Raw genomic sequence first — 27,024 nt, 5'->3', positions numbered from 1 at the left:
TGAGCGGTAAGTGTGAAGACAGCGGGGGATTCAAGCTGATAGGTACACTAATCTCCCAATGATGACTTATAGCGCCGCTTCTTGTCGCTTATTTACAACATACAAAATATCTGTTTATACCTATTCTAGTTATTACTTGAATTTTATGATTTCTGGTTGACTTTTTTTTTTTTTTTTTTTTTTTTTTAATTTGGAGTCTTGAAGTGTCCCTGTAAATCGAGAATCTGCTGTACTTTATTATTACCATATTTAATGTTGGTAATGTCTTACTGTGTATTTAATTTATCAATTAAACTTTATTATACATATGTATGTACAAGAAAATCACGTTATATATGGGGTCAGCAGATATTCGCTTATATCCGCAGTTTCAGCCATCCACGGTAGTTCTTGGAATATATCCCCCGCAGATACAGCGGTCTTACTGTACTTTTAAAGCAAAAGTCATAGAAGCCAGGAACACTATTGAGAAAATTTTGTAGGAGGAGGAAGGTGAAAAGAATGACTGCAGAGATGGCCAGTCAAATAGAGCAGGAAAAGATAGCATGAGATAGTTGATGATTTAAATATATGATAGATCAACAAATACAAGTTGATCTGTAATAGTACCACAAATAAGGTTAGGGAGGCCAAGGCTGTGTATGAGAAAGCATTGGCTAAAACAGAAAAGAATGGGGAGAATAAATTTTTGATATATGTGAATACAACAAAGAAGAAAGTTGATCAGATCGGACCTTTGTGTGCTGGATTTGGGAAAGTCTTTTATAACCCAGCTGATGTTGTGGATGGACTGAATAGGTACTTTCCATTGGTCTTTATTAATAAAAGACCATGCTGAAAAGAGGCTGTGTGAGTGAGGTGGAGCATATGAAATTAGTGATTTCATAATCACAGAAGACTGTTTATTAGAAAAATGTTTGAGCATAAAGGCAAGTAAGGTTCCTGGAGTTGATGGAATATACCTGGAAATTTTGAGGGAGACCACCAGGGATTATATTGATCCGTTGAGGTTAATTATGTGGGCATCTTTGGACTCAGGGGAGATTCCTTTGGATTGGAGCAGTGCCAACATATTGCCAATACATATATGCAGTTCGAAAAGTGAAGTTGCTAACTACAGACTAATTAGTCTGACTTGAATTGTGGGAAAAATGCGCATTCCGAGGAAACACAAAATTTTTTTATGAAAAAATCATGTTTAATTAACTAAGATGGATTGCTACAGCAATCCATCTTAGAATCTTTCCAGTAATCCCAACCTGTTCAGGCTTATAAAGTTAACCTTTCATGATTGTCCAAGTCAAATGCTTTTCTAAAATCCAAATAAACTATATCAAAGTAGCCTACTAAGTTAATTAAACATGATTTTTACTTAACAAAGTTTTGTGTGTCCTCAGAATGCATATTTTTCTCACCATTAAAGTCAGACTAATTGGATTCCAAGCATTATCTTCCCCCTCATTTGAAATGTTGCTACCCTCAGAACATCTTATCAACATTGGCTGATATGGCAACAAACAAGAATTCCTGAGGTGAGTGCAAGCAATTCTTTGACCCAGAATAGTTCAAGTCTGCATGACTGCTAAATACGACTGTATAATGATTGGATTCATTATTTAAATGATAAAGTGTAACCTCCTCCAACCTAGTAGCCAGGTATTATCAGATAAATGCAGATCTAAATTACCCTTCTCACCTCCTAACTGTCAGTTTCCCTGAACCCTTAGGGTATCCTCAAAGATACTGGCAAAATTGCACCACCTTTGTTCAAATGAATACAATTTCTACAAAATAAATTCCTTCAACCTACAAATGAAGTGTCGCTAGGGCCGCAGAAGAGATCAGTCGGTGGATTTTTGGCTGCTGTAAAGGGATAAGTATTTTAAAATTTTTACCGTATTCTTTGTTAATTAACATAGTACATTGTGTTTTACACAGATATTAAATAGGTTTAGTAGCGTTCGTTAGCTTCTTGAATTTAATCAGCGATTTTTGGAAGTTAAGACTCCCGATGTTGGCGCCAATATTGTTGAACTAGCTGCCATATTGTAGTCGATAAGAAATAGTTTAACATATATATATCTCGAACTGATAGCGTATAGTAAAACTAGATAGCATAATATGAAGCACTGTATTAGGAATCCATTAGCTTATTATAGTATTATCTGTTAATCTTATTAAAATTCGTTGTTAATTAAATTGTATTTAAACGGAAATCATGACTCAGACTAATGAGAGTGCCGTGACTCGGGGGAGAAATGAAGGGGATGATTCTCCAATACATCACAGTCTCAAAAAATGTGCGAAATGTGAAATGTTTGCCAATCTTTCTAAAACAGGACATGATCTAGCCAAGGAGGATGCCTTTGTGTGTGTGTGCTTTAGGTGTCTAGAGTGTCAAGAAATTAGGTGCCAACTCGGCATTCTGATGGGCATCTACGAGAGCTTCAGATGTGGGGTAAATGCCCTCGAAGAAATTAATATTAGGGGGCCCCATCAAGCTCTCAGCTGCCCAGCTCAATGGCTGAGCTCACTCCTCTGCATCACGCAAAACAGAGGCAATCTCCAAGGCAGAATGTGCTGGACCCAAAGGAACTAGTTATTGTTGGTGACTATTGTCAGGGAGACGGGGAATATACTATGCAAGAAGGATAGGTGGAAAAGGACCAGGGTATGTCTGCCAGGGGCAAAAGTTGATGAAGTTGTAGAGCAAATATCATCTTTTGATGATATTTGCTCTACAGCACAAAAGGTGATGTTGTTGTGCACGTTGGAACCAATGACATTAAGAGTAAGAGATCTGCAGATTTACTCAACAAGTACAGGTCAATGTTGAAAAAAAGTCGTGAGTTAGGGTTGAATTTGAAAGTGTCTGTAATTCTGCCCAAACACGAGAGGAGGGAGTATATGATGAGAGCCTTGTTGATCAATTTGGCCCTGGAGAGATTGTGCAAGGCTCGAGGGGTAGAATTTTTTTCAACCTGGTCTCTGCTTGTTGACAGGAGCGACTGCTTCTACAGGGATGGGGTACACTTAAATAGAAAGGGTGCAAGAATATTTGCTGATGCTATCAAGGCAGTGTTAGGTGGGTCGGAAAACTGCTAGCTTGGGGGGATACACAGGCTAAAAGGTTAACAGTGGCCGCTTATCGCTTTTTCGGAGCCTGTAATTCACAGCTGTAATTTTTAAAGAGTCAGTGCCCTCTCTGTATAAGGCCTTGAATGGGTTGAGCAATCTGAATGCTGATTAGATTCTTACTCTTGCTCAGTCTAAGAACCTGAGGGGGCATAGTTTCAAATTGAGATAAGATAGTTGTAGAATAGATGTGCGGAAATTTTCCTTTAGCCATCGAGTAGTTGATTGATGGAACAGGCTTCCATCTTTTGTTGTGGAAGCTAATAGTATAAATAAATTTAAGGCTGAGCTGGACAGGCATATGGAACGAATGGAGGGGTGAAATGTGAGAAGTTTTTTTTTTTTTTTTTTGAATGGTGTTGGATAAGCTTGCTTTCTTGCATCGTATGCCTCTGCTAATGCTAATGTGGACCACACTAATAAAATTTCCCCCCTAATTGCCTTGCAGATTCACTCAAGTTAATCCACAAGGGGCTTTCAGGATATAACTGTGCTATCGTGTCTGGGCAGAATTGTGGGCACACACATTCTAACCTTGCTGCATTTTTTCATCATAGCTATTGTTTATTTTATGTCAGAAAGATATATTTTTGTTTACCATGTACATAACTGCCTCAAAGAGATTAAGCTAATAATGCAAAGATGAAAAGCTATCAAAAAATCTTATCAAAAACCTATCGTTAAAAACTAAATTGGACATTCTAAAAAAACTGGATTTCTGAAAGTGCTAGATTTACACTACATTCCTGGGTTTGAGCAATTTGAAAGTCAGCAGTGCCACAAGTTGTTATTGTAAATAATGTAAATACGGTCAGAGTCACATTAATGATGAAATAGGTTCCCGGCCATATTTAAATTTTTTAATATATATACAGTATATATATATATTACACACATACATTAATGCTCTGTTTTACAGCCTTAATTGAAAGCACTAAACAGGCAACACCTGTGTATGTATGTAAATTCAAGATCGATTATGAATAATTTGTGTTTATATTTAGGCCTGGCTACTAGGTTGGAGGACATTACAGTTTATCATTTAATAATGAATCCAATCATTATACAGTCATATTTAGTAGTCATACAGACTTGAACTGTTCTCCACCTAAATGTGTATACTTCTGCATTTTCATGCTTGATCACTTGGCCGTGTCTTGCCTTAGATGTAACTGAGCGGCTTTCTTATTAGCGATCCATGACCAGCCATTTTAGTAACAAAATTAACTTCTGGTATAAATATTTTCATAACTACACCCAATTTTTTTTTTTTTTTGTGTAACTGTGCCTTTAAAATAAGACCACTGATCGGATCCTGCAAGCATTGCAGAAGTCCCCAGCAGCAAAATTTCTCAAGGTTGATTTCCTGTTGAATATCAAAAAAATTTCCTAGAATGTCAATAAAAATACAAGCCCCTAAAAAATCAGGTGCAAGTCTAAAGCAAACAGCCGTTAAGAAACTGCAATGCTGGGGAAGAAACAGTACATGATCTGCAGATTGCAAGAAGCACACACTGAAAAGTAATGAGCCTGGTGTGGACAGCAATTTTCTCTTTTTTTTTTTTTTTTTTTTTTGCATACCAAAACTAGGTGCCAGCACATACCATGACAACTCGTCATGGAATGAAAAACAGCTCTGTGTAAAAGCTTGGTTCCCACCAGAAGGACCCCCAAACCCATTTAGAAACCCAAATGAACATAGCATTTTTTTTTTTTATTTTTTTTACTTTATCTGTTATTGATGAAACTTGGGAGAAAAATAATATACACCATAAACATTTACATCTCTAAGTACATATGATGCTTTATGTAAAAGATGGGGGATGAAAGAAGATAAAATATTGATGATGTAGAAGATTGCTGAGCACTAAAGAAGAACATGAATAGCATTAGTAATGCTAATGCTATTCTGATCTGTAACCAAGTCACAAAGGAGATTAGGCAGGCAAACGCAGATTATGAGAAATCCTTGGCAAAGGATGCAAAGAAAAACAGAAAAGAGTTCTTTACCTATGTAAACTCTAGAAGGAAGGGGATGAATCAGATTGGTCCACTGGATATTGATGGTTCAACTGTTGATGATCCTGCTCAGGTGGCTAACAAATTAAACGAGTATTTTGCACCTACATTCACACATGAGGTGTTATTCAGGAAGGGGGAATGCCAGAGGTGAAGTAAACTGGCAGTGAGCTAGATGATTTTGTAATAACTGAGAGGAAAGTGGAGGAGAAATTGTTGAGGATAAACATAAAAAAGGCAACCGGCGTGGATGGGATCTATCCAGTTATATTAAAGGAGGCAGCAAAGGAAGTAAGCAAACCCTTAGCCATAATTATGAGAGCTTCTTTGGACTCAGGGGAGGTACCCATAGACTAGAGATGTGCAAATGTGAACCCAATTCACAAAGGAGGATCAAAGGCTGACACAAGTAATTATAGACCTGTGAGTTTAACTTCTGTTCCAGGAAAATGGAAAATTAATGGAGGCACTGGTTAAAGGACTGCAGGATCATCTAGACAAGACTTCAGTTATAGCTCGGACACAGCGTGGTTTTGTTAAGGGGAAGTCTTGCCTGACCAATTTGATTGAATACTATGATACAGTCACAAAAGAACTGGACGCAGGGAATAACTTTGATATTATATATTTGGATCTTAGATAGGCTTTTGATACTGATGCACATGGGAGACTGTTGCACAAATTGGAGCAGTGTGTCATTGGAGGCAAATTACTGCTATGGATAAAGGGATGGTTGAGGGGGGAGAAGACAGAGAGTGGTAATCAATGAACACTGCTCATCGTGGACTAATGTTATTAGTGGAGCCCCTCAGGGTTCAGTGTTGGGTCCATTATTGTTTTCTGTTGTTGTTATGTTATTTTGGTTTTTAAGAGCATTAGCAACTAAGGCCATATTGCTCCGGGCATATGCGGTGGTCATTCCCTGACCTTTCCGCATCCTCCGTATTTGATGGTCATGGGCTCGAACCCCAGTTTAATCAAGAAGCGTGTGCTACGCACTGCTGCTCCTGTCCACCTGGCTACGGAGGTGGCATTGTTTTCTGTATTTATAAATGATATCGATGATGGTATATCAAGCTTAATGTCCAAGTTTGCAGACGATACAAAGGTTGGCAGGGTTGTTAAGGACACTACTGATGCTATGCTGCTGCAACAGGATCTGGAAAGGTTGAGCAGATGGGCTGAGAGGTGGCAAATGAAGTTTAACGTTGAAAAATGTAAAGTACTGCATATGGGAAACAGCAACCCCAGAGCAACGTATCAACTCTGTGGTACTACACTGACAGTGGTAGAGAATGAAAAGGACCTGGGGGTAATTGTGCAGGCAGATATGAAGTTCTCTGAGCAGTGTAGATGGGCTGCAAGAGTAGCTCATGGTGTCTTGTCAATGATATACAGGAATTTTTCTAGCAGGGATAAGGAGGGTGATTATTCCCTTGTATAAGGCAATGGTCCGGCCACACCATGAGTACTGTATACAGGTCTGGAGACCTTATTTCAAGAATGATGTAGAGCTGCTGGAACGAGTACAGAGAAGGGCAACAAGATTAGTGAATAGAACAAAGGGTTGCTCTTACGAAGAAAGGCTTAAGTTTTGCAAATTACAGTGTCTGGAGACTAGGCACCTGCGAGGTGATCTGATTGAGGTGTATAAAGCCTTAAATGGTTTGAACATGCTCAATGCTGATGGGATTCTTCCTCTTGTTTAGAATAATCACCTGAGAGGGCATAAATTCAGATTGAGGAAAGACAGATGTAGGATAGATGTGCGGAAATTTGCCTTTAGCCAGCGGGCAGTTGGTTGGTGGAACAGACTTCCATCCTTTGTTGTGGAAGTTGATAGCTTAAATAAATTTAAGGCTCAGCTGGACAGGTATTTCGAATGAACAGAGGAGTAAAATCGAAGTGGGTTTTTTTTTTTTTTTTTTTTTGGCTGATGCTGCATAAGCTTGTTTTCTTGCATCATATGCCTCTTCTAATGCCAATGCTATATCTATCATAGACTTCCATGTCACCCATTAATTTATATGTATCCCATGTATTTTTCTTCTCTGCCATATGTCTCATTATCTCATTAGTTCATCTGATATCCATTTAGGCCTAAACCTCGAACAATATTTCTTAGTTGGTGTGTAAAGCCTAGTAGCTTCCAAGATAAGTTCTTTGAATGCTTTCCATTTTAAATTTGCTGTTGGTAACATCATCAGTTTGTCCAACTGTATAGAATTTAAATACTGTCTCAGACCATCGTAGTCGCCTTTACAAAAGCAAAAACCCTTCCCTTTACCCCTGATGGTAGTTACCTCTTTGAGTAAATCCCACTTCAGCACACTGTAATCACTGCCACCTAGTGATTCCTTTATCTGCAGATTCTTAATGCATGAAGAATCACTACTGATTATCAGATCAAGATAATCAGTAGTGATCATTACTCCCTCTAGTTGCCTAAATAGAGAAAAATAAAGAAAAATTATCTGTTATTGAGGAAACTTGGGAGAAAAATAATATAAACCATAAACATTTCCATCTCTAAGTACGTATGATGCTTTATGTTAAAGATGGGGGATGAAAGAAGATAAAATATTGATGATGTAGAGGATTGCTGGGCAGTAAAGAAGAACATGAATAAATAAAGGTTTTATGTAACTGAGATGTTGACTGTCTCTATCAGGATGCATTACAAGTTGGTCAACAGGGAATCGAGTGAAATTATTAAGGCAATGCTGGTAGAAAGATAACAGTTTCTTTAGATACAAGCTTTTGACTTTCTTTTGACAAAGGTGTATTTTTTTTTTTTATGCTACATTTAAAATAATTTTAATAAGGTTTTATCTATATGATTTTATATTTCATGATGTAAAGTGTACTGAATTTTATTTAAAAGAATTCCTTTCTTCATAAATTATGTAAATCATCACACGATTGTTTCATTTTTTACAAAAACTACTTGTGCTATTTTTAATAAAATTGGTAGAACCCATACAGGAATAGTTAAATTTAAAAGTACTATAACAGCATTAGAAGCAGTAAAATAACTCACATAATAAATTAATAATGATGGTGATGATACAGTAAACCCTCACTAATCCGGTTGCAGTTAATCTGGATCGAAATACAAAAAATTCCATTCACAGCTGAATACTGTAATTTGAAAGACACACGGGATTTAGGAAGGCAGATGAGTCACTCTGGCTTTCCCAGAGAGAGATGAAACATATATTACATTGTCTTGCATGTTGACCAGTATTGTTGCTGACTCTGAGTCAGACGGGTGTTATTGTTTATATCGCTTCATTTGCCTACTTCTTTATATATATATATATATATATATATATATATATTTCCCCCTCCCCCCAAACACGAGAGGTATTAGAACCTGTAGTACTTAGTACTGTGCTTGGGTTGGAGGTTGAGAAGACGAAAGAAGATATTTGTTGACATTGGACTTGAACTACTGTAGACTCATTTTCAGGAAATACGTATGAAGGAAGGTTGTTCCAGAAAACTGCAGTTCAATGAATAAATGAGGAAGATGAAAAATTGGTTCTGTGAGTTTGAAGTTGGAAAGTAAATGTATGTGATGTTGGCTGGTGGCAGCACGTGTTCGGACTGTTTTGAAAGAGAGAGCGAGATATATAGAAACCAATTCAGAAGAACAGTGCCCATGGAAATATCTGTAGAAGAGGCATGCAGCAAAAACAGTACATCTATGAGACAGTGAGTGGAGAGAGACTGTTAGAGATGAATCATTAATTAACCTAACTGCCCTCTTCTGAATGGAATTATGAAGTCTGAGAGAGGTTTTGGGGGGGGCACCACCCCAGATGTGGAAACAATATTCCATGGTAGGGCAGATTTGTGATTTGTAAAGAGTGAACAGCTGTTTGGAAGAAAAGTAATGCCAAGAGCGAAAGAGAAAACCAAGTTTTTTAGATGCAGAGAAAGCAATATTTGTGATGTGCTTGTGCCAAAAGAGATGAGAAGTCAGGGCAATCCCCAAAAGAGAAATATCATTTTGCCTAGAAATCGGAGTGTCACCAAAGATAATCATAGGAGCAGAAGAATCCTTTTTGCGAGATATAAGACAAGACTGAGTTTTAGAAGGATTGAAATCAACTAAGTTGTCTTTGCCTCACTGGAGAATTACCTGGACCACCAAATACAGAGGATGCAGAAAGGTTAGGGAATGACCACTGCATATCCCCGGAGCAATATGGCCTTAGTTGCTCATGCTCCTAGAAACCAAACAACAACAACCTGGAGATTGGCATTTAAGGAATTGGTAGCAGATTTTCGAGAAATTTAAGCTGATTGAGTCGGACAAGGTTTCTCAAAATGGAAAGTGGAATGCAATGTGCTATCATCGGCAAAACTATGAATAGGATTTCCAGTCAATGGAAGAAGGTCATTAATATACAAGAGGAAAAGAGTGGGGGGAAAGAACTGAACCTTGGGGGACACCGTCATTAGTGTAGAAGTTACCCTCAGTGAGCGATCTACCATCACAGAAAACCATCAGAGAGTGATCAGAGAGAAAGCTAGATAACCAATTACAAAAAACAGTTGGCAAACCATAAGATGGAAGTGTTTAGAAGACCTTTATGCAAAACTCGATCGAAAGCCTTTGAGATGTCAAGAGCAACTGCTTGTGTTTCACCAAACTTTTCTATTGAATTAGTCCATAAATGGGTAACATAAGCCAGAATATCACCAGTGGATTGACACTGACGGAATCCATACTGGAGATCGTTGATCAGACAGAAGGTTTCTAGGCAGTTTAAGAATTGGCAGCTAATTAATTTCTCCATTACTTTAGAAAGAGTAAAAGTAATTGCAATGGGATTATAATTGGACAGGAGGGATTTGTCACACTTTTTGGAACTGGCTAGATATGAGCAAATTTCTAAGCAGAAGGAAAAACACCTTTGGAAGAAGAAAGTGAAAAAAGGCGGCAAAGAACAGGAGTAAGTTTAGGAGCACAGTTTTTGAGATCAAGTGGAGAAATACCATCGGGATCAGGAGCTTTCTTAGCATCAAGATTGTCAAAATCCTTCTGACATCCTTTTGACGGAAGTCCACAGGAGGCATTAAATGAAGTGTGTTGGGAATGGTTTGAGGTGTTTTACCAAGATCTTTAATACATGACGTGGAAGAAAAATGGAATGCTAACAGGTCAGTTTATCCTTGGCTGAAGTGACAACAGAACCGTCTGGTTTGGACAGAGGTCGGAGCGGAGATGGGTAAAGGTTGTGGCCAATAGCTTTGGCAAGAGACCAGAATGCTCGGCTACCATTAGGGCAAGAAGCAAGTTTTCTACTCTTAGCCTGTTCAAACTCTAGTTTGGACTGATTGATAACTGCTTTACAAATGTTGCAAACTTTGGGTAGGCAGAAAATGAAACTGAAGAATTAGAAACAAGCCAATTACGATATGCAATGTTCTTCTCTTGAACAGCCTTAGCACATTTATTGGAAAACCAAGGTTTAGATAAAGTATGAGATTTTAAAGTGGAGTGTGGGATAAAGGATTCCGTTCCTGCAAGAATAATTTCACTGACATGATCTGAGCAAATGTTGACATCAGAAGTTTTGAAACAGTAATCCGACCAAGGAAAAGAAGAAAAGAAATCTTGCAGGTCATCACATTTTGCATTCTTGTAATGCCAAACAATATGAGGTTGGGAATAGCCATGAGATAAAGGCTCCATTGGAGAATAGAGACAATCACCAAGTTGTGATCTGAGGTGCCTAAAGGACCTCTCACTTCTACCATGTACTTAGAAGAATTGTTTGTGAGAAAAAGATCAAGCTTTGTTGGCTGTATGGTTTGGATTGTCCGGTATTCTTGTAGGTAAATGAACAATCTGTGCAAGGTTGTTAGTAATTGCTAAAGCCTCAGCATCTCGACCATCTTGGTCAGCGTGACTAGAAAACAGAAGCCAGCTGGAGTTGTGAACGTTAAAATCACGAAGGAAAATTACCTTACTGTTAGGAAAGTTGGACTGGAGAAAGTCAAGTTGCAAAGAGAAGAAGTCAAAAAGCTCGAAGTGATTAGTGGAGTTGGAAGAGAATGGTAGAGATGGTAGAGACAACAGATGAATTTGACACAATGAGGTAGAGAGAGATTTTAAGCCAGAGATCGAAAAGAGGAGATTCCAAATTACCAAGTCTCTGACAGGGAATATCGGAACAGACATATGCACAAGTACCACCTTTGAGGCGAAAGGAATCATACAGCGAATAATTTGGGCAACTGAGATGAGCAGTAGTTGAATCAACCGATAACTGAGATTCTGTCAGAAAAGGTACATGGGGTTTGGCAGACTGCAAGTGGAAATGGACGTTGTTGAGATTAGAATTGAGAACACGTATATTTGTGAAATGAATTAGGAAGTGTTTGGGAGGTTTAGATCTTTTCGCAGATAAGCTTACTCTATTAGTTTGATCAATCATGGTGTATTGAATAGTAAGAAAAAGTGGGGGACGTGCTGTATGAAGTAATGAATTTTTTGGATATGGCATACACATTGTAAGAATATACCCAGATCCGTGACATGACGTGGTCTCGACAATGCCCCCCCCCACATACACACTACTTGGACTCCCTCCAATCACTATCTGGCAGAGTAGCGGTACCAAGATTATACCCTAGCTGATCCGGAAGCCTCCTAAAGAGTTACCAATAAGTTTGGTCCGGTGTGCTAACTAGCGGCCAGCCTGTGAACACCATTTTAGGGCTTTACTCTCGAAATGTAAGGAAGATTGGATCTCGCCGTGATGTCCATCATAATCTCAAAAGTCATTAGTCATACTGCATGATGGAAGAGATCGTGGATGGGTTGACCAGAACTTAGCTCTGGAGACTAAACATGGGTTCCACCACTTCAAACCTCCAATAAGCAAAGTGGTGGTATTGCGCCGGTCGATGAGAATCATCCATCACCAGTATTGCCTGGTAACACAGAGGCGGCATTCCTCCATGTGGTGTGGGCACCACACCTCGACCCCTGTTTACGTTGGTTCACACCTGGGTGGTCACCCACCGTGTGCCTTGTGCATGGAGGTTATACCCAGGATTACTAACAGTCCCACTATCGTGAAGCTGCAAGCAGGCTGTCCAGACTTCGTCGAAATTGGGTCCACTTGACTTGAGTGTCACCCGAATATCAGTTCCATCAGTGTTTTAGACTCCCAGGTAGCACGTACAGCTTGACTGGCATATCTGAAAGAATGAATGTGGCAACCTCAAGGACCAAACTATTACATATACTTCTTTATATGTATATATGTTAACATATTTTTTAATATGTTAACAACCTCAAGGACCAAACTATTATTACATATACTTCTTTATATGTATATATGTTAACATATTTTTTATATTATGAGCTTATGTAATAGTTGACTAAGCCACAACACTGTTACCTTGTCGAGGTCCTCTTATGCAGACGGTTTCATCGTTTTTCTGATAGTCACACCTTTAATGCTATTAGATGTATCCGCAAAATCTAATAGCTTCCCTTTATTTTTTACGATGTTGCGTATGGGTTGGTGCTTTCAACTGAACAAAAATTTAATAATTTCAATTTTTGTTCAGTTGAAAGCACAACTGTTTTGCAGTTGCTCATCATTTTCGCAGTTTCTAAACTGAAAAAAATATATTTACTATAAATAAAATTTTCAACACTCCTGACATAAGTAACGAAACAAAATTTGTCTTTTTGCAGTGCGACAGAACACGATGTACTAAAACAAACTATATAATATCGGTGTAGATACACCATAGTTTACCCATAGATTTAACTACATATGTAGTGTAAACGCATCATTTAATTTTATCTCATATTATGGCTGCCTTCGTAATGAGATACCAGGTATTGCACTACTTCGAATAAATAACGCTCCTCTAGTAGAGGAGACTACTGTGTATCATTCTGTACACCATCTGGCATATCTCATTGTGGAACGACTTCGCAACCTGTGATGGCACGTTTGCATTATCAGGGTACCTGCCCACCCACCAATGATGAAGCCAACTAGCTTTGAAATGGCCATCTGGGTGGTGGTGCCCACTGAGAATAAATAAAAGTAGTCTCCTCTACTAGAGGAGACTACTGTTATTTATTTGTAGTGGAATACCTTGTATCTCATTGTGAAGGCAGCCGCAATATGAGATAAAATTAAACAATGCCTTTATTTTATGTAATTAAATTTATGGGTAACTATGGTGTATCTACACCGATATTATATAGTTAATTTGAACCCATTTCATATTATGCCTTGCGCATTTAATCTTCAAATACTAAAAAAACTAAACATTCGTGCTCTTTTCATTGTTTTTTTTGAGCGGCAGATGTGAAGACGGGATAATAGGTACATTCATCTCCCAAACACAACTTATAACACCACTTCTTGTCTCTTATTTACAACTTGCAATCATCTGTTTATACCTATTCTATTTATTACTTGAATTTTCTGATTTCCGATGGATATTTTTTTTACTTTGGAGTCTTGTAGTGCCCTGGTTAATCCGATCCCAGTGAATCGAGAGTCTGCTATACAACTTCTCAGTCTTCTATTGATGGATAAATGTGTTGTTTTTATAGTTTTTAAAAGACAATACAAGGTTTTTAAAAGGCTGTAGAGTGTTTTAAAAACCTTTCATTAAATTTTCTATTTATTTGTGTTCTAAGTTTTTTTTTTTTTTTGTCTTTTAGGGCAATCTTTTGCTTCACTAATCTGGATTATTGCTTAATCCGGATGACCTCTTTCCCCAATTAATCTGGATTAGCGAGGGTCTACTGTAATAATATAACATAGATATATAATGGGCACATATCAGTGAAATAATAATAATAATAATAATATAACTAATTACAAGGTCTGGCTGGTACTGGCTGGATGCTGCCTCTGCTGTAAAGATGTCAACCTGTCATCCCCATCTGCCAGCATCTGGTGCCCACATCAACCAGTCCAGCTCAAGTTACCCTTCACACAACAGGACTCTATCCCAGGCACCTCATATCCAGAGCCGAGAAAGATTCAGCATACCTACCAACAGTGCTCAGTGGACACCCTTTTGTATGGACTCCTACAGCTATCATCAATATCAGAAACCAAGGTAATGCATTCTTGTTTTTCCCAGCTGGAAGCTTTTCAGTGCCCTAATTTGATCATTTCTGTAGTTGCTATGTTTTGGCGTACAGAATGTGGAAATTGGACCATGTGCATAAGTTCAGTTATCCAGAATTCCCACCCCCCTTCAGTATTTGGCAATGGCTCATACTGTGTTTTCATTTTGTACCGCAACATTTCAAATCAAAACAACCAGAGGAAACAGACATTCTCTTTGTGAGTAGTGCCCATATGTCACAATGTGCTACTGATTTTCTGTAGAAAAAGCACCAGAAGTGGATTTTGTACCTTGTAACTTTTGGCTCTTTTGAGAAATGGAAAAAGATCTTGGCTGATAATTTCCATCAAATCAAAGCCATGAATGCAGAATTAAAGGTAGTGTTAAGAATGGTGTGGATCTCACATTCATAGGTTAAGCAATGGAATAAATGCATTGTATAAGTTTAATCTGTTGCTTTGATTATTCATCATGATGCCTTGATGTAGATGAGGTAAAAGTTGGAGTAGAGTAGGAAGAACATAATGTACGAATTGATAAAAAATTTTTAGATGTAGCACACATGCAAAATGGACTATATTTAATTCCTTGATGAATTCTGATCTCTCTCTCTCTCTCTCTCTCTCTCTCTCTCTCTCTCTCTCTCTCTCTCTCTCTCTCTCTCTCTCTCTCTCTCACTCAGACTACACCCAGTCTCATTGGAGTAGAGGCAGAGAGATTATACACAAACTGATCCATCCTCCTAGACAGCTAGCAAAATAGGTTTAGTTTGCTCAACTATGTAATGGCTGACTTTTTTCCAGCCGTTTTAAACCTGTACCCTCAAAATGTGAGGAGTCTTGTATTTCACCATATAACATGATCTGTGTCCTCTAATAATATCCAGTGATGATATTCTACATCCCCTGATATCAATGTAAACAAAGTGGCACAGAAGGTTGACCATTCTTTTGTAATGTGAATGTCACACCTTATCTCCTGTTCATATTATTTGACACCTGGGTGATCACCTCCAGAGCACTAGATGCTTTTTTTTTTTTTGACTCTACATATGGTGATATACCAGCAAGGAAAGTATTGTTGCAGAATGACCCAGAAATTAGGCCTACTTAACTTTCAAGCGACACCTTAATTCAGCTCCGTTAGCATTTTTAGACTCCGAAGTAGCAACCCTGGTTGCTGTACTTTTAAGAATATGCCCATCTTCAGGGATAATTAAGTTATATTAGGTTATTATGGGGAGAGGAGTTATTTTTGAACTTTGACAACTATTGTTAGATGTATTAGCATATAATCAGCCTATAGTCTTTACCAAGTCTGTTCATCCGCATGTAACGGAGGGACTCCCAGTGGACAGATTCTCACGAAATTTTATATTTGGCTCATATAGATATAGAAAGATTTGTCATATAAACATATGAAATATAGTTCATATAGAAAGATTTGTCAAGCCATCTCAAATTTAAAAATGGACAAATAGAAATCTGGCAGTTATTATTTCTTTTTTTCATACAGTTTGCATGAAAAAAAAAAAAAAAAAAAAATCATTAGCTTTAGACAGTCCATGCACGCTTCACGTGTTGTCTTATATAAGACTCATGAACATGGTGCTGCTTGTGAACAGATACATATATACAAGAAAAAAGACTTGAAAGTACATGAGAAAGAGCAACACATATTATACAGTTGAAAGTAAACTGAACTGCTGTTTAGAGAACACAAAACTATAGTTTTTATTAAATATTATGTAAAATTATAATCTTAGTAATTAATTGATAAGAAGATAACTATATTTATTTTTCACTTCATTTAATCACAAAAAAAAAAAATAATAATATAATGCACCACCTGAAATGTAATGTGTGCTGTGTACACTATCTGACTTATGATAGAAGTATTTTATCTGATCTTTTAACATTACTTAATAAGAAATAGTCAAACTTGGTGATAATGAGCATCAAAGGATGGACAAAATTTCCTCATTATTACCGTTACTCGCTATATCAGTGATAGCAGAGATGGGGAAATCCCTGGGCCATTAAACAATGAATACTGTATATTAGTGATGAGTTAAGTCTACCTCCTATTGTTTTAAATTCTCAATAACTTGGTCGTGTTTGGCATAAAGGTCTTCTAAACAAGCTTCTGTTTCATGGTTTGCCAACTGTTTTTTGTAATTGGTTATCCAGTTTTCTCTCTGATCATTCACTGAGGGTGATGATAGATGGCTCTCTGTCTTCTAACTTTTCTGCTAATGCTGGTGTTCACCAAGGTTCAGTTCTTTCCCCCACTCTTTTCCTCTTGTATATTAATGACCTTCTTCCATTGACTGGAAATCCTATCCATAGTTTGGCCGATGATAGCACATTGCATTCCACTTTCCATTTTGAGAAACCTTTCCCTGCTCAATCAGCTTCAACTTCTCGAATATCAGCTACCAATTCCTTAAATGTCGATCTTCGGGTAATTCTCCAGTGGGGCAAAGACAACTTAGTTGATTTCAATCCTTCTAAAACTCAGTCTTGTCTTATCTCGCAAAAAGGATTCTTCTGCTCCTATGCTTATCTTTGGTGACACTCCGATTTCTAGGCAAAATGATATATCTCTTTCGGGGATTACCCTGACTTCTAACCTCTCTTGGCACAAGCACATTACAAATATTGCTTCCTGTGCATCTAAAAAACTTGGTTTTCTCTTTTGGTCTCCGTGTTACTTTTCTTCAAAACAACTGTTCACTCTGTACAAATCGCAAATCCGCCATGGAATATTGTTCCCACATCTGGGGCGGTGCCCCCAAAACCTCTCTCAGGCTCCTAGATTCCATTCAGAAGACGGCAGTTAGGTTAATTACTGACTCCTCTCTAACAGTCTCTCCGCTCACTGTCTCATAGACGTACTGTTTCTGCTACTTACATGAGCACTGCTCTTCTGAATTGTCTTCTATAATTCCTGCTCTCTCTCTCTCTCTCTCTCTCTCTCTCTCTCTCTTTCAAAACAGTCTGAACACGTGCTGCTACCAGCCAACATCCATTTACTGTCCAACTTCAAACTCACAGAACCAACTTTTCTTCTTCCTCGTTTATTCATTCAACTGCCGGTTTCTGGAACAATCTTCCATCATACGTATTTCCTTAAAAATTATAGTCTACAGAAGTTCAAGTCTAATGTCAACAAATATCTTCTTTCGTCTTCTCAACATCCAATCCAAGCACTGTACTAAGTACTATAGGTTCCAATACCTCTCGTGTTTGGGGTTTTCATAAAAAGGGGGGAACCACTTTAGGTGCTCCTCCCCACCCAACACCAAACACTATGCCACATTGCAGTTAAGGGCAACTGGTTGGATTCACTGAACAACTAGAAATTTTAAAATTGGAAATTGACCAATTTCCAATATATAAATATATATATAAAACCTATATATATATATGTAATATTAAACCTGTGTAAATCATACCATCTGTACATAATACATTTGATATTATATTTTTTAATAGTGTTCCAGAAGATCCTCAATTATGGAATGATGTGACAGTGCGAAATGCAGTTTTGGAACTCTTACGTGAAATATCTCAGAGTAAATTGGCCAAATTATGCCCACTCTCCCAAGTATGCTTATTTTTTGCCATATTTGTAATTGCTTACATTGATAGAATAAATGCTGTAATGAAGGTGTTAGTTGTTAATGGCTGCTGCCACTAATTTTGTTCCCCTCATTAATTTTGAAGTACAGTATTTTTATCCTTTTTTTTTTTTTTTTTTTTTTCTAACTCGTTTGTGTGTATGCACCTTCAGGTAACTTGAGTTGACCATTGTGTTTTTTTTTGTTTTTTTTTAACGTTGACACTTAAATGTAAAGATCCCCCTAATTACCAGTTTTTATCATCTGTTACATTGTGCTAAGTCTAATAATTCACTAGATGGTGCAGGTCTGCTTGTATTAAGTCTGCATAAATATCCAACTACAGTATTTTAAATTTACAATTTACCACATATCATACTAACCCTGTTGAAGCCAGACAGTTTACTCTGCCCACCCTCTAGGTATAAGATGCTGTCACCTCCATATTAATTTCTTTTCAATCTCTTAAGTTTAATAAGATGTGTTTTCATTTTTAGATATGATAAACTTAAGCTCATCACACTTAAGAAAGGCTACTAGCTTCAACAGGACATTTATCAGGCACTAGCTAAGTCAAAGTAGCTCCATTCATGAGGCAAGAAAGCTAGTGCAGGAAGCAATAGCTTATCTTATTAAAAAAAAAAAAAAAAACGCCTATTGTGATGGACTCTTTGATATCATTCACGCTAACTTTGACCTGCCCGTAGGATTAATCCCTGTTCACATAGTGATTAATCTGTCTCGTAATCATGTTGCCTTCACTTTCTTAAAGTCACCACTCAGCACTTCTCCTCATATACAAACCTTTGAGATCAGCGTATTCTTCCTAGATGCTAAGAGCTTACAGAACAAGATTCAGATTCACACTCTTCTCAAACTAACTGGCATTAATGACTGTAGTTTTATTGCATCTTCTGAGATGTGTCTTACACCTGAAAGTGTAAGTTGAGGCATATGATGCAAGAAAGCAAACTTATACAGCATCAGCCAAAAAAAAACAAAAAAACCCTTCCCATTTCACCCATCCAGTCACTCCAAATGTTTATCTAGGTCAGCCTTAAATTTATTTAAGTTATCAACTTCCACAACAGATAGAAATCTGTTCCAGCAATCAACTACCTGCTGGCTAAAGGCAAACTTCCACACATCTATTCTACAATTGTCTTTTCTCAATTTGAATCTATGCCCCCTCAGGTTCTTAATCTGAGCAAGTAGAAGTATTCTGTCAGCATTGAGCTTGCTCAAACCATTCAAGGCCTTATACACCTCGATCATATCACCTCACAGGTGCCTAGTCTCCAGATGCTGCAACTTGCAGAACTTAAGCCTCTCTTGGTAAGAGCATCCCTTTGTTCCACTCACCAAACTTGATGCCCTTCTCTGTACTCATTCTAGCAACTTCTTCCCGAAATGCCCACTATCTCATGCATGATTACTTTTTGCCATATTTGTAATTGACTACATTGATAGATTAAATGCTGTAATGAAGGTGTTAGTTGTTAATGGCTGCTAATTTTGTTTCCCCTCTTTGAAGTACAGTATTTTTTTCCTTTTCTTCTAACTTGTTTGTATGTATTGCTCATTCAGGTAACTTGAATTGAACATTGTGTGTGTGTTTTTTTTTTTTTTTTTGGTTGACACTTGAATGTGAAGATCCTCCTAATTACAAGTTTTTGACCATTGCCTTATACAAAGAGACAATTACCTTTGACTAAGGAATTCTTAATCAAAGAAGAAGAAATTAATCACTTATAAGTTTATCAAGCGGGAATCTGCTGTACACCAATGGAAACAGTGAAAGGAGTGAAGCTTGAATTGGATTTCTGGTCCATAAAGATTTAAAAATCAACATTTTGGAATTCAAAAGTACATCACCAAGGGTGTCAAGACTAATACTCAAGATTTCTAAGAGGTACAAGCTAAAGGTTATAATGATTTATGCACCAACATTGAGCCATGACGATGAAGAGGTTGAAGAAATGTACACCGAAATTGAGAGTCTTCTAGATGAGCAGAAAACCCACTACACTATTATTATTATGGGAGACTACTACACTATTATTAAATCAATGCTAAGGTTAGAAAAAGACAAAACACCGCAGAAAGGGGAACTATAGGAAATTTTGAAATTGGTGAAATACTTGTGGAATTTGCAGAATCTCAAGGATTGTCAATAATGAACACTTTTTTCAAGAAAAGGGTGAACAGAAAGTGGACATGGAAGAGTCCAAATGGATTAACAACTAACGAAATCAACTTCATCCTCGCTAACAGAAGATATATCGTGAATGATTTTACCGTCCTGAATAAGGTAAGTGTTGGAAGTGATCATAGAATGGTAAGATGTAGATGTAGAATGGTAAGATTTAGATGTAGGAAAGGAAAAAACTGACTTGAGTAAATAATACAAAGGTCTTTGAGATAACAGAAGAGGAGAAAAAGCAGTATGTACTGGAACTTAAGAACACGTTTGAGCTTCTGGAGACTTTTCAGAAACAAGATATTGACAAGGAATACAATAATTTTCTGAAAGTGATAAAGCCCAAGAAACCTATAGGGAAAAAGAAATCCAAAGAAGAAAAAATTAGTCAAGAAACACTTGTTATGATGAACCGAAGGCGACAAATGAAGAGCAAGATTACAAGAATACTGACAAGGGGAAAGTTGAGTATACTGAGTTATGCAAAGCCATTAGAAAGAGACTCAGAGAGGACATAAAAAGATTTAACACAAGAAAAGTAGAACAGGCATTAAGGGAAAACAAAGGATTTAAATCAGCAGCCATGAGCAGGAAGACAAATGATACTGAAACTGAAGTATAGTGATGGTGTACTTATAAATAGCAGAAGACTACTATAGAGAATTATACAAGGAGCGATGGAATGATGCCAGCAGTGGGGAAGATGGATTGCAAATTAGCAACACATACAACATACCCGATATTCTTCCTGATGAGGTTGAACATGCATTGAAGAAAGTGAAGAATCAGAAAGTCCCAGGGGAAGATGAAGTTACTGTAGAGTTGTTAAAATTGGGAGGAAGAGACAACACAAAAACTGGCAAGGAAATAAATCAGAAATTGAAAATTATAGACCAATTAGCTTGTTATCCCACATCTACAAGTTGTTCACAAGGGTCATTACTAACAGATTAGAAAGAATACTTGATGAGAATCAACCAAAAGTGCAAGCTGGCTTTAGGACAGGATTCTCAATTATGGATCACCTTCATGTAATATCACAGCTAATGGAGAAAGCAAATGAATATAAAACACCATTATGCCTGGCATTTGTGGATTATGAAAAGGCATTTGACTCCATATAGCAGAAGGCAATGTTTCAGGCACTGAAAGACAAGGCATAGATACCCCATATATTATGATTTTGAAGAAAATATATGAGAACCCTACCTCCTTTATTAGACCAATAGGATTAGATTACTTCCCTTATTAGATTACTACTATTAGAAAGACAGTAGGAAATTTAAAATTGAAAAAGGAGTGCGACAAGGAGACACAATATCTCCGAAGCTGTTTACTGCTGCCCTTGAGGAAGCTTTCAGAAGATTAAACTGGTTGCAGAAAGGAGTCAATGTGAATGGAGAGTACCTAAACCATTTACGATTTGCAGATGACATTGTGGTCATAAGCCACAATCCCAAAGAATTAGAGGAAAATCTTAATCAGATATTTAGAATTAGTAAGGATTTTGGACTAAAGATGAATATGGTTAAAACAAAAGTAATGATGATCAAGTATGCCACGGAAAGGGACATAATGATTGAAGGAGCAGTAATTGAAAAGGTGGAGTCATATACTTATCTGGGACAAGTTATTAGCTGTAATAATGATAAATGGCTGGAAGTCAAGAGAAGAATAAATTTTGGATGGATAGTATTCAGGAAATATAGTAACTTCATCTTCCTCCGGGGCTTTCCGATTCTTCATTTTCTTCAGTGCATGTTCTACCTCATCAGGAAGAATATCGGGTATGTCGTATGTGTTGCTACTTTGCAATCCATCTTCCCCACTGCTGGTATCATTCCCTCGCTCCCTGTATAATTCTCTATAGTAGTCTTCTGCTATTTGAATTATGCCTTCTCTGCTGTTTATAAGTACACCATCGCTATTCTTCAGTTTCAGTATCATTTGTCTTTCTGTATTACTGCTCATGGCTGCTGATTTAAATCCTTTGTTTTCCCTTAATGCTTGTTCTACTTTTCTTGTGTTAAATCTTCTTATGTCCTCTCTGAGTCTCTTTCTAATGCCTTTGCATAACTCAGTATACTCAATTTTCTCCCTGTCAGTGTTTTTCTTGCTGTTCATTTGTTGTTAATCCATTTGGACTCTTCCACGTCCACTTTCTGTTCACCCTTTTCTTGAAAAAAGTGTTCATTACTGACAGTCCTTGAGATTCTGCAAATTCCACAAGTCTTTCACCTCTTTTATTTCTTTCTCCAATTCCAAAATTTCCTATAGTTCCTCTTTCTGCGCTGTTTTGCCTTTTTCCAACCTTAGCATTGAAGTCCCCCATAATAATAGTGTAGTGGGTTTTCTGCTCATCTAGAAGACTCTCAATTTCGGTGTACATTTCTTCAACCTCTTCATCATCATCATCATGGCTCGATATTGGTGCATAAATCATTGTAATCTTTAGCTTGTACTTCTTAGAAATCTTGAGTATTAGTCTTGACACCCTTGGTGATGTACTTTTGACTTACAAAATGTTATTTTTAAAATCTTTATGGACCAGAAACCCAACTCCACCTTCACTCCTTTCACTGTTTCCATTGGTGTACAGCAGATTTCCACTTGATAAACTTATAAGTGATTCATTTCTTCTTCTTGTTTCAGCCAAACCGATGATATTCCAATTCACATTTTCTAATTCCTTTTCCAGCTCTAATATCCTGTCTTCCCCGATGAGTGATTGTACGTTATAACAGGCCAAGTTCAGTTTCCGTGCATGGCAGCCTGGTCGTACCCAGAGATTCTTAGCACCCTCTGCTTCCACTCTGATCTTCTCGCTGCCATAAGAGGGAGAGTGAAAGCTGCTGGGGACTGAGGGCCATTTGTATTGTTGTGCTGTCACATGCTGGAGGGTGAGGGTTTGGTCTTTTCCTCTTCACGCTGACCAGCCGTCTTGAACAGAACCACTCTATACACGTTCGTTGCCACCTAAGTGACGTAACAGGGCTTACCATCGAGAAGGTATGCATGAGTGGATTTTAGGGAGGCAGGCCAACCGGACTTCTCCTAAATCTTCTGTAATAGGGAGATATTGGATCCATCAGTGTTTTAGGCTGAGTGTCTGATAACACACAGGATACCTGTTCCCCTCTAAGCCCCTTTATGGAATAAGAACAACAAATTTAGTATATTAACACAGTTTATTAAGCATAAATTTATTATTCAAGTATATTAAAAAAAAATAAGTAAAATATGAGTAAAATAAGTAAATAAATCGGTCAACTGCCGAGTGTCGGGCAATCAGGATGAAGGGTCTGTAGTCACGAATGGTCGTTAGTGTAGTATCTCCAATAGAGAGCTTTCTGGTAACTGAAAAAAGTTTCTAGTACCCTGGCTTAGCCTAAAACCGAGGAACTAACGAAAATGTTTTCTATTTAAGTCTTTGCAGTTGTTGTGAATGAAAAGGATGGGAGAAACAACTCCAACTTCTTCCTGGGGAAACGATTAAAGTCTTTGGGGAGAAGCGACTGGCAGGTGAGGGCCGTGCAAGACTCCGCGAAGTGCCTCCGTAGCCAGGTGGGAAGGAGCAGCAGTGTGTAGCACAAGCTTCTTGATTAGACAGGGGTTCGAGCCCATCACCACCAAATATGGAGGATGCAGAAAGGTCAGGGAGTGGCCACTGCATATCCCGGAGCAATATGGCCTTAGTTGCTAATGCTCCTAAAACCAAATAGCAAACAACAACAAGCAAGGCTCCATGCAGGTGCCTCCCCACCACTGCCGCCTCAACACTGGCTCTCTGAATACCTCCTTGCCGAGACAACTCCAGCTTTGAAAATTGTTTAAAAATATTTCTCGTCGCAAGATTTATAAATGACCTTTATAAATAACTATTTAGCAACCTTTTTGTCACCAAAAGGAGAGTTGCTTACTACAAAGAAGCGCGCTATCGAAGTGTAATAAAAAATTGTTTTTTTTTAATTTTAACACAAAAAGTAAAGGATAGATTTCAATCGAAATAGATTTTCCTTTTTAAACATCAAATAACGCATAACTAATGTGATTTAGCTCCATTAGCGATGGAAATAGAGGGGGGGGAGCCGCCAGACAGGAAAATTACTCACATTTTCCTGTCTGGCGGCGCCATTTTTAATTTTAAAAGCATTTTAAACCTACTCATTGAGCTCTTTCCAACGGTGTATAATAAGATATAGGTTGTCAACGACATTTTTGTCCCCTCCCCCGCATTTCTCTGACAAATTTTTTTCAACAACGATCAATCTGCCGTTATGTTGGCCCACATGATGTACAAATCCATGCAAAATTTTAAGTCAATTTTATGGTTCCAGAGATACAATGCTGTGACAGACGGACGGACAGACAGACAGACAGACAACCAAGTGACATTATAAGGGTCCTTCATTAGACTGCGGCCCCTAAAAATAATAAGTAAAAATAAATAACATAAATAAAAATAATTTCATAATAAAGTTTTTGTAGAATATTTCAAATTTTTATTAAGTTCTCATCCAACACCCTCTGCCGACTTCTTTTCTTCCTCTTTGTGTGTCTCTTGCTTAATGACGTTTTCGGAGCAGCCACGAATCGACATATTTTGCTGGATTGAAGCGGTCAGTGGTGGGCCTACAAACAGTAGTGAAGAAACTGTTTTTGTCATCAACGAAGCTCTGGTTGGGCTGACAATCAGATTCATTTGTGAAAATCCTCGTTCACATTAACTCGATGAAATTGGTATCCTACTCAGAGCGTCCATAAAATGCTTCAATTCTTCCGAAACCATCTTTTGAATTAGGTATTCCTGAAATCTACGAATTTTATCTCTTTCATTTAACTGTGACCTACCGTATTTCCCAATGTATAAGACGCACCTTAATTTTGGGGCCCGAAATTTGAAAAAAAAAAAAAATGTATTACATAAAGTTATTGAACTCAAGTTTTATTCATCATAAAATTCATACAACTCCTTATCACTTTCAAAACTCCCATCCATTAGCTTGTCCTCATCTGTGTCTGATGACGAATCACTGTCTTCATATATTGCCTCATCCTCAGTTCCATCTATGGCATTTGAAATGCCTTGACTTGACAATGATCTCAATCTTGATATTATCCCAGGATATTTTCACCCAGGTACAAACTTCTCCTATAGTTGGTTTCTTCACTCTTCTTGCTGGTGTCAAATTGCCCCAGAAGACTTCATCCATTGGTTCCATTCGTCTCTCATAGCAGCTTTGAAGGGTTTGTTAATGCTGACATCAAGTGGTTGGAACCGGGATGTCAAGCCTCCAGGTATGACGGCAAGTTTTGTTTTTTGTTCTACAGCAATCTGCTTTGTGTTTTTTGTTATGTGTGCCCTGAACGATCAAGCACCAACAGGGCAGGTTTGCGTAAGAGCCCACCTGGTTTCCTGCTCCAAACTTTCTCAAACCAGATATTCATCAAATCCTGATCCATCCAACCCTTGTCATGAACGTGGACAATCGCTCCTTGAGGATGTCTTCTTTTGGCATTGTTTTACGTTTGAAAATCAGCATAGGAAGCAGTTTGGTTCCATCAGCACAACAAGCTAGAACAATTGTATAATGGCTCTTTTCATGTCCACTTGTCTTCACAGTTACAGTTTTCATCCCCTTTGTTCCATTCACTAATCTTGTTGCCCTTCTCTGTACTCGTTCCAACAGCTCTACATCCTTCTCAGAATGAGGCCTCCAGACCTGTATACAGTACTCAAGGTGTGGCCTGACCATTGCCTTATACAAGGGGATAATCACCTCCTTATCCCTGCTGGAAAAATTCCTGTATATCATTGACAAGACACTATGAGCTACTCTTGCAGACCGTCTGCACTGTCCAGAGAACTTGATATCTGCCTGCACAATTATCCCCAGGTCCTTTTCATTCTCTACCACCATCAGTGTGGTACCACAGAGTTGATACGTCACTGTTGGGTTACTGCTTCCCATATGTAGTACTTTACGTTTGTCAATGTTAAACTTCATTTGCCACCTCTCAGGCCCACCTGCTCAACTTTTCTAGATCCTGTTGCAGCAGCGTACTGTCATTAGTGTCCTTAACAACCCTGTCAACCCTTGTATCATCTGCAAACTTGGACATTAAGCTTGATATACCATCATCCATATCATTTATAAATACAGAAAACAACAATGGACAAAACACTGAACCCTGGGGGACTCCACTAATAACATTAGTCCACGATGAGCAGTGTCAATTGATTACCACTTTCTGTCTTCTCCCACTTAACCATCCCTTTATCCATAGTAGCAATTTGCCTCCAGTGCCACACTGCTCCAATTTGTGCAGCAGTCTTCCATGTGCAACAGTATCAAAAACCTTTCTAAGATCCAAATACATAATATCAAAGCTATTCCCTGCATCCAGTTCCTTTCTGACACATCGTAGTATCCAATCAAATTGGTCAGGCAAGACTTTCCCTTAACAAAACCATGCTGTGTCCGAGCTATAACTGAAGTCTTGTGCGCCTCCGTAGCTAGGTGGGAAGGAGCAACAGTGCGTAGCACATGCTTCTTGATTAGACCGGGTTTCGAGCCCGTCATCACCAAATACGGAAAGGTCAGGGAATGACCACCACATATTCCCGGAGCAATATGGCCTTAGTTGCTAATGCTCCTAAAAACCAAAACAAACAAACAACTGAAGTCTTGTGTAGATGATCCTGAAGTGCTTCTTTAACCAGTACCTCCATTAATTTTCCTGGAACAGAAGTTAAACTAACAGGTCTATAATTACTTGTGTCGCCCTTTGTAAAAGGAGGCTCAAAGTCCTCCTCCTTTTTAAACTTTCTAAATATTGACTGGAATTTGTGGATTAATCATGCGCACACTAGCAGAAGTTTTGTAGATTTATTGGATAACTGTTTTCTACGGCA

The 27,024-nt window shown here is 38.0% G+C and overlaps 1 protein-coding gene across 1 annotated transcript in view; it reads left to right on the top strand.

Moving 5' to 3' along the window:
* The window catches only part of LOC150077645 (homeobox protein dve-1-like), a 174,430-nt gene that overhangs the window by 78,511 nt on the left and 68,895 nt on the right, over window positions 1–27,024 (top strand). The window contains exon 5 of the mRNA XM_090385189.1: window positions 17,784–17,895. Within this exon, the coding sequence (XP_090241315.1) occupies window positions 17,784–17,895 (112 nt within the window). The remainder of the gene's footprint in view (window positions 1–17,783; window positions 17,896–27,024) is intronic.

This window comes from Mastigoproctus giganteus, chromosome 11 (genome assembly GCF_048544385.1).
Source record: "Mastigoproctus giganteus isolate SK-2022 chromosome 11, ASM4854438v1, whole genome shotgun sequence".
Lineage (NCBI taxonomy): Eukaryota > Metazoa > Arthropoda > Arachnida > Uropygi > Thelyphonidae > Mastigoproctus > Mastigoproctus giganteus.
The sequence above is the reverse complement of the archived record's forward strand: the minus strand, read 5'-3'. Positions and strand labels throughout refer to the sequence as shown.